Source organism: Notothenia coriiceps, unplaced genomic scaffold, assembly GCF_000735185.1.
Source record: "Notothenia coriiceps isolate Sejong01 unplaced genomic scaffold, NC01 NC01_scaffold00008025, whole genome shotgun sequence".
Lineage (NCBI taxonomy): Eukaryota > Metazoa > Chordata > Actinopteri > Perciformes > Nototheniidae > Notothenia > Notothenia coriiceps.
In genome coordinates this window covers 1-9221 of record NW_011340726.1, presented here as the reverse complement: position 1 = coordinate 9221, position 9221 = coordinate 1, and the positions used below count along the sequence as shown (strand labels likewise).

Here is a 9221-nt window from a genome sequence, read left to right as displayed (position 1 = left end):
GTGGACAAACAGATCCATTCTCTGTCGCGTTCAAACATTAATCTCAGCAAATTCGACGACCTGCTCAGTTGCAGTGGGTGAGCATTATTGTCACAAGTAAGAACGTAAATTACATACCTAGGATCTATTCTTGAGGTCAAACCTCTCCTGCTGAGCAAAATGGCATCCAATGTAATAAAAAAAGTCAATCAAAGAACTAGATTCCTTTGATACCGGATCTCCTCTCTGCGCTAAAAACAAAACACCCTCGAAAACTCCGGCAGCGAGCACTCATTCCAAGGGTACTATGACTATGCCCTTGCACGTCAATGGCTACATAGCACCCCAAGGGCGCCTAAAAAATAAAAACTTCAAAACATCCAAATGAAACCTGGTCAGACTACTGCTTGACCTTTGCATCTAGAACCCACTCTCACCTCTGCCCACTTTGCGACGAACCGTTAGATGGCTTAGAGTAGACGAACAGGAGTACAGCTACTTGCAAATTGCTGCACTGGTCTACAATGATCCACTCTACACCTCTATGTCGCGTACCCGATTGTGACATGTCAAAATATTCCCAAAGTCAAGATTACCGATGATCATAACACCAAGAGGCGAGCTCCCACAAATCATTAAAACCCAGATTCTGCCACAAAAAAGGGCGAATACACGTTTCGCAATATGCCACATCAAGGTGAACGCTCTTCCCACTAACTGCTAAAAGGAAAAAAGAAGTTTAAGAAAACTGATACTTAGGCCTTCAAAACCTCTCTTTAAAAGAGCCACCTTCGCAGCAGCCATGCCAAAACTGCGCTTCCGGTAATGGTACAAATCTCAACCCTGTCGTACAATGGACAGCGTCGGGGGGGGGGCCCCAATCTATGTATATATATACTCCGCCATTTTAAAGACTCTGGCTTACTAACTGTATATATTCTTAGACTTGCGTATGCTCTAAATGTCCGGGTTAGGATGTATTAGAACGAAATCTAAAATGAAAATTGTAAATAAGCCATCTGTATGTAAAAAACCACCTGTATGTAAATTGTAAATAAGCCATCTGTTTGTCAAATATGTCTTATATGTCTTAAATGATATGATGAATTGGAAATGGGGGACCCTGATGTAAACAAGACGAAAGTCTTTCTCTGGTCTGCATCCCCTTAACAATTGTATGTTTTGAGTTGTACTGTACTGTACCCCAATATACAAGCTGTTAATAAACTTTTCAATCAATCAATCAATCAAACCGCTAACGTTAGCGCTACGTGTAGCAGCTACAAGCTAAAGGCTAACATTAGCATAGCCTTTTTATTTATTCTGCAGATAAAACCTCTGAGCTTTTGATAAAAATCCTCCTTTTGTATTCTCCACCTGTGAATGTTTTCTAACATCTAGCAATGCACTCTCACATGCCTGCAGCCTGTTTTTTTTTGTTTTTTTAGCAATGCAGTGTTTAAAATGTGCTATGCTTTTTGGCATTGCCCTTTCGACAGACTGAGCGTTCTAGTTTTCCATTGTTTACTTTTCGACACAATATCACAGCAACATGCACATATAAAATGCATTCTCCACCAACAAAAAACCCAACACTTGTTTGTGTGGGGTTTAAGTGTATAAAGTCAAGAATTAATTCAAAATTAATGGATATTTCATGAATTTGCTGTGTTCTGGCTTGCAGTGTGTGCTCAGAGTATTATTTGTCACCACTTAATTCTCTTCTCCTTCTCCTATGACTCCAACATGAGCTCAAAGAAATGTAATATCTGTCTAAAACTGAAGTTACTACTGACTCTCTCCTTTGTCGGGCAGCAGAAGAAGCCCACGCAGACTGTAACAACACCGTGGGTGTGTGTGTGTGTGTGTGTGTGTGTGTACTTTGAAAGCAATTAACACACTCACACATGTCTGCTGATACACAAGGAGATACACAGTTCTGTCTGCTGGATGTTCAGTATTGATCTGCTGTCTCAACAAGGGGAAATGATTGATAGAACAAAATGTGGTTCGATCCCAGAGCATGGTGGGTAAATTAAGACCTAAAATAATAATAACACACAGACTGAAATAAATATCACTTCATAAGAAACAGCCCCTTATTTTCCTGCTGGAGTGGCAGATCAATATGTATCAACAAGTACACTTGTGACAGGTGCTCAAATATATAATATATAATAAATATACATACATTCAGTAGGGGTGTATAATAGTGATATACTTAAGTTTTGCGTTATTGTGTTGAATTTTAACCCATAATTATATCTGTGTGTGGTTCACTGTGTGTTTACGTTTCTTAACTAAATGTGTTAACCTTAGGAATCTTGCAACACATTTTAATTCCTCCAGTCTTTAGCGTAGGACTGTAAGTTCTTTAAGAGTATTGCATCATGAAAAATACATTTTAGTGCGGTACATTTTAACGCCGCTGTTATCCAGACATCATTTCAGCTGGAAACCTGTCATCTTTTTTTATCACAATTATTTCATTTGACCTCATGTCTCTCATTTCTTCCTGGATTGTGAATTAGTGTTTACAAAGAGGCAGTGTTTCCTATACATTGATGTATTTGTGACGGGCCGCCACAATTAAATATCGTCCGCCACAAATGGATCTCATAAAAAAAAAAAAAAAGTATTATTATTAATTTTATTTATTTTTTTATTATTTTTTTGTTTTTGTGGTCTAATAGATAGTGAGGTGAGCTGATGATCGGAAGGTTGAGAGTTCAAATCCTGCCTGGTACATCACTACTAGTGTGCCCTTGAGCAAGGCACTTAGCCCTCGGTTACTCCAGGGAGAATGTCCCTGTAATTGGTCATTGTAAATCGCTTTGGAATAAGGCGTCTGCTAAATGCCTAAATTGTAAATTATATTTTTGGGAGAATAAATCCCACTGATCCTCAACTCCGGTGTGTTTCAGAGCAACAAGAACGGGGGGGGCGGGGGGGTGCGGTGCGGTGCCCCCACAAATAGAATCAAATTCTGTGGGAAACACTGAGAGGAGTTTATCCAATTTGTTCTATTGATTGAATCATCACGAGAATGCTATAATAAGTTTGAGGTACTAACAGTAAAAAGTAAATACACCATATATTATGTACAGAAAAAAAATTAAACTGTGTCTTTTGTTCAGTCAGTGCAAGATGCATAATGAAATTTAAAATGGTCACAATTTTTTGACATTGTGTGGTGGTAATGAAATAATTTATGCTTCTGTATGCTGGAATAATGTAGTCATTTTTAGGTTTATTTAGCATATTTATCTAGTTTTTATCTGTTAAACTCTAAATGTGTTCCTGTGCTGGAGGCATTTAGGCGTTGTTTTTATGAAGTGTAGATCAGGTTTCAAATCCTCCTTCCTCATTCACATCTCGTTTCATCTCACTGCTGGCAGATGTTCTGACGTCAGAGCCTTTTGTTTAGTTAGGTCCAATTTGACTTCATTACTTTTCCTACCAAACCTGATTTCATTCTTCAAATGAAGTTAGATTTTTAACACAACTGCACGGTATTTATCGTAAATAGTTTATCCAATTTTCTTTTACGCCAGTTGTGTGTTCATGTTTTTCCGTATATATCAACAATTCCCAATAAAAGTACGTCATCTCTAAAGGCATAAACAGAGTGTGAATAAGATGATTGTCTTTTTTGATTTCTGAAAAAAAGTATATCAACTGAATGCAATAATGTAATCACTCAAAGGTTGGACTTAGGACAAATGTAACATTTATTAAGGCTACACTTTTTACTAAAACGTTTTTAGTCCGGCTCAATTCTCTGTTGCTTCATCATACAATTGCCTATTTGAAATATAAGTTGGAAGTTGCTTCCCCCTCAATTATATATCAAATAAATTACCCAGTTTTCTATAATTCTTGATACAACTTTGACATATTTGGAATTTGTGAATTTTTCAATTTTAAGTGGCTTTCTTGCCAATTTAAAAAATACATTTAATGTTGATGCTTATTTTGCGTAATTTTTCAACAAGGATAACTGTCCATCAATAACAAAGTCTAGCTTCTTTTGTAAGATTGTACATAGATTTTCCCAAAGATGCACATTTTACATATTTTACAAATATGCTGCAATATGCATTATTCTCTTTGATATATAAAATAACTGACCATGGTTTGTATTAACTTAAAACAAACAGTATGTTTCTTCTGTTTCGGTCCTAATGTGTAGAGGCTTGTGTTCAGGTGAGGAATGCAAGGCTTGTCTGAACGGGACCTGGGGAGTGTTTTTACGCCTCGGGCCGCCTCCTAAGGAATACTGTTGTTTTCTTTCTCCTGCCGTCCTCATCCTAGCCGAACAAGAAGTATTCAGATTATAGTACTACTTCACTGTACAAATACTCTAGTACAGGGAAAGTCCTGCATTGCAATTTTTTCTCAAGTAATTTGAAAATTATAGTTTTATTAAACATAAAAGTACCCAATGCAGAAAAATTTAAACAAATCGAAAAAAAACTTTTGAAATGACTCAAAAAGAAATTGGAAAATGAGTTCAGTTTTTCGATAAATTATCTCTATCTGTTAATGAATTGTGAAAGCTGTTACTGTGTTGGCTAATTACATTTATAATAAAAAAATATATTTTACAAACTTGTGTTTTTCTACAAAAGTCTTCATTTGGAAATTAACTGAATCTCTGAGTGAGTCGTGAATAAACTGAACTGGGATTATAAGGCAGTGATCAAATCCTTTACTCGAGTAAAATGTGCGCTTAATACCTCAGTAAATGTTCTTATATCACCCGCCACCTCCCTCTGTTCTCGCTCTGTCACTATCTTTATCTCCCCCTCCCTCCCTCTCTCCCCGTGTGTGTTTCTGTGTGTGTGTGATTCTGGTTTTAATACTCTACCATAATCTTTCACACACCGGGGTGCGTGTCACCTTTGGGAGATTGTTTGTCCGGCCGTCGGTGTCGCAGGAAAAGAGATATAAAGACAAAGAGCCGTATCTCCTCCGCTCATCTCTGCTGTTTTATGGGATCCTCTTTTATTGCTTCATGGCGGTGCATCGCTGTCCTTCTTCCTGCAGGAACAGAAACACTTAACCTCAGTTCCAAGAAAGCAGCGTTACTGAGTTATCTGGATGATAACTTGACTGAGAATCCCCCCAAATCTGCAGCATTGTGGAAAGACTTGGCCCTGTTTGTATCTAGATATATCAATAAGTTTAGGAAAGAGTAAATAGGTATATTCTATAGCTTGCTTTAGTAATGGCACAAGGTTTTAAACACAAGATACATTTCCAGTTTTTCTACATTGTTGCTAGCTTTGACTGGTGCTTTATTTATTATGTCATCTTGTTGCGTCCTCTTCTTCCCCAAAATTGTCCCTATGAACATTATCCTAATAATCGCATAATAGTAGTTCATGAAAAAAGGCATACATTTGCATTTTCTTTTCTATTTTCTCTGGAAATTCATTTAAAATATGCGATACATTTGAAAGGAAAAATGGTTATAGAAATGAGCCATAATTAATGTTTTTGTGCTTCATGTCATCATTTTGTCATTCTATACATTTTACTGATGTAAGAGTATAAAGGCAGATTAAGAGACACCTGATGGGAGCTTTGGATCAACAGTCCCCTCACAATTATCCTCTTCCAGCAAACTGCTGCTGCTGCAACATGACTGACAAAGAGAGAGAGGGGGAAGACACGGGGGGAGAGAGGGAAGAGACGGGGGAAGAGAGGGGGGAGAGAGAGGGAGAAGAGAGAAGGAGTCATTGATATAAAACTGGAAAACACAAAGATGAGAGACAGACAGAAAGATGTAAAAAAGAGACTTTCCGTACTCTGAGTTGGCTTCAGCCTGTCAGAAACATTCAGTTTCTGATGTAACACTGAGAAACCTGTGTGTGAGTGACCCAGAGTATGAAATATCATGGCTTCCTAACACACACTTTCACAAAAACGCGCACAAACACTCAGTGGCACCAATTTGCTTCTTCCAACCCCCCTCGCTAACAACCTGCCAGCCCTGTTGCTAGGTTACAATGATGAGAGTGTGTGTGTGTGTGTGTGATGGGGTATGGTGAGGTGGATACATTTCCACTTTCTTGCTTCAACAGCTGTGATAGTGACTGTAGTTTGGAGGTGGAGAAGTTAGTTAGACTCTGTGCAGAGGTTTCAGATATTTGATATTTCTCAAGTGAAATGTACGATGTTTCAGTCTCAAAATCGTTCAAGTGGAACATTCTGCAAAAGTAAAAGTTTTATCAGCATATTTCCGACTATGCTCTTTTTCTTTGTGTCTTTCAGGGTCGTCATGTCAAAACAGGTCAGCTTGCTGCCATCAAAGTCATGGACGTCACAGGAGTAAGTAACACACACACGCAAACACACACACACAAACTTGTATTATATCCGTACATGCCCACACCTGCTTTGGCACTTTGTCCTCACTTAACTCTCCTTGAGGGTCTCCCTTGTTTCCAGGTTTCTAATATTAGCAATTCAGTTACACAGAATTTGTATAAGCTGTGTGTGTGTGTGTGTGTGTGTGTGTGTGTGTGTGTGTGTGTGTGTGTGTGTGTGTGTGTGTGTGTGTGTGTGTGTGTTAGGATGAGGAGGAGGAGATTAAAGCGGAGATCAATATGTTAAAGAAGTACAGCCACCACAGGAACATCGCCACCTACTATGGAGCGTTCGTCAAGAAAAACCCTCCAGGGATGGATGACCAGCTTTGGGTACGTAGGTGCATGTGTCTGAAAATTAAATAGCAATAAAAAACACAATTTTTCACTTTTAAAGAAGTTTGTATATCTTGATTTAAAAAGTAAATGTTATTTTTTGCTCGAAAACAATTGCAAACATAAGGGAACCCAAAATGGTTCCATGAGAGGAACACTTGATTTTAATGTAAAGATGATATTTTTATTTCATAAATAATTATAAAATTTGTAAACTAGTGTAAATAAAAAAGAAATATTGATGAATAGATCAATCTTACATAAAAACAGGACAAAATGTTTAAAAAGAGGGCAACAAAGAGACTTTTGTTTTGAAATCTGCAGAAATCCATTATAATAATCTGCTAATTAACATTGTTGTTTTTGTAGCTTGTGATGGAGTTCTGTGGCGCTGGTTCAATCACGGATTTGATCAAAAACACCAAAGGGAACTCTTTGAAGGAAGAGTGGATTGCCTACGTCTGCAGAGAGATCCTCAGGGTGAGAACTGACATTTGCTCTTATCTTAAGAAATCAATGTTTAGTGGATCTATTTTGGTTGGGAAATATTAAAATATTTTCTTTTGGTGAAAAATGATTACAAAGCCCGAGATGGTTCCCTGAGGAACACCTTACCTTGCAACAATCGATGGAATAAAATAACTAGTGAACTTTAACTTATTTTGTTATAGAGACTTTTGATTTTTATTGTGTTTAAATTAGATTAATCTGCTTCATAACTTGAATATGGCTACTTTCTTTAGCTCAAATTAAAGAACATGAAGCACACAGTACGGTCAAACATGATGATTAAACTCTGTGTTCTTCTGATACAAGGAATTTATTAATTTGTGTTTCTGTCTCCAGGGTCTGACCCACCTCCACCAGCACAAGGTCATCCACAGAGATATCAAAGGACAGAATGTGCTACTGACAGAAAACGCAGAGGTTAAACTAGGTGAGAAGAGACACACACACATACACACACACACACACACACACACACACACACACACACACACACACACACACACACACACACACACACACACACACACACCTTGTATACAGCTTAGCAAAATGTATCAAGCAAAAACTATAGTTTGTGGTTCAAAAAAGGCATTTTAGCAATTCACGCTGTTTCTTTGTGTCTGTGTGTTTGTAGTGGACTTTGGTGTAAGTGCTCAGCTGGATCGCACGGTGGGTCGGAGGAACACATTTATTGGAACGCCATACTGGATGGCGCCTGAGGTCATTGCCTGTGACGAGAACCCTGAGGCCACCTATGACTTCAAGGTAAAATTGATTTGTTTCACCTTTACCACCTATAACATTAAAGTGATGTACACGTAAATAAATCAGATCTTGTATATGTAGAATCTGTTGGATGTAATTTTCAAAAAAAATGTATGGTTGGGGGAACTATTTTGGTGCCAAACAATTTAAATCATAAGGGAACCCAGGATTGTTCCCTGAGGAACACCTTATTTTGGTAAACGAGAAAACGAATTATCGTTTTGTGCTTATATTTTAAGGGAATGGCTTTTCTAGTTCTATTATTATACATTTTATTTATTTCATTCTGAAACAGAGCAACTGTAATAAAGACCAACCCCTCCCCCGAGTTAAAAAATATATTGATCGTGACAATTAAAAACGGATAATATTAACAATAATACAATGTAATGTCATCCTTAAGATCCACACTAGCAGTGGTAGGTGGAGGATTTCTGTGTCTGTATTTGTATCACTTAACAGGAACACTGACCAGTGGATTTAAATGATGATGTGTGAAGTTGGTAACAGGTTTTTAGGATGTGAAAGTTTTCAGCTTTCTCTCTCTCTCTCTGCAGAGTGATCTGTGGTCTCTCGGTATCACAGCTATAGAGATGGCGGAGGGTGCACCGCGTAAGTGTGAAACTCACCAAACTATTACCACAGAGCACAGTGTGTCCTGTTGTTAAAAGTCTAAATCTACATCTTTTTTTATCCTCTTGTTCTTTTGTTTCCTGTTGTTTCCTGTATTCTTTTGTCATCTCCTCTTTTCTGTTTCCTTTACTACCTTTTTTCTTCATGTCTTTTCTTTTTCCGTTTCCATTCATTTTATCCTTCCCTTTCCTCTCTTCTTGCCTAATTTGTATCTGTTCTTATGTCCTTTCCTGTCTTTCCTTTCCTGTCTTTCCTCCTTTCCTTTTCTCTTACCATATTTTGTCTCCTATGCTTTCATTCTTCTCTGCTTTCCATCCTCATGTCTCATCCCGTCTCCTGTCCTTTTGTCCTAATTCTTCCCTTTCATTTTCTCGTCCCTTTTTTTTTTACTTACTCTTCTTCTCTTCCTCAGCTCTGTGCGACATGCATCCAATGAGAGCGCTCTTCCTCATCCCCCGAAATCCTGCCCCCAGACTCAAGTCTAAGAAGTGGTGAGTCACTAAAACACACACACACACACACACACACACACACACACACACACACACACACACACACACACACACACACACACACACACACACACACACACACACACGACGACGACGACGACGGAGGAGGAGA

General features: G+C 38.1%; 1 protein-coding gene and 1 long non-coding RNA gene across 2 annotated transcripts in view; both read left to right on the top strand.

Annotated features, from left to right (window-relative positions):
* Nucleotides 1–5278, top strand: part of LOC104944380 (uncharacterized) — an 11276-nt gene extending 5998 nt beyond the window's left edge. Inside the window, exons 2-3 of the long non-coding RNA XR_798218.1 lie at nt 995–1004; nt 5266–5278. This is a non-coding gene — a long non-coding RNA (uncharacterized lncRNA). The remainder of the gene's footprint in view (nt 1–994; nt 1005–5265) is intronic.
* A 977-nt stretch (nt 5279–6255) lies between these two features.
* Nucleotides 6256–9088, top strand: LOC104944381 (traf2 and NCK-interacting protein kinase-like; the record flags this gene model as incomplete). The annotated part of the gene is made up of 7 exons (XM_010769907.1): nt 6256–6315; nt 6561–6686; nt 7059–7169; nt 7536–7626; nt 7834–7964; nt 8522–8576; nt 9010–9088. Coding segments are annotated over exons 1-7 (608 nt in total), but the record flags the coding sequence as incomplete, so codon positions are not given.
* Nucleotides 9089–9221: the final 133 nt, after the last annotated feature.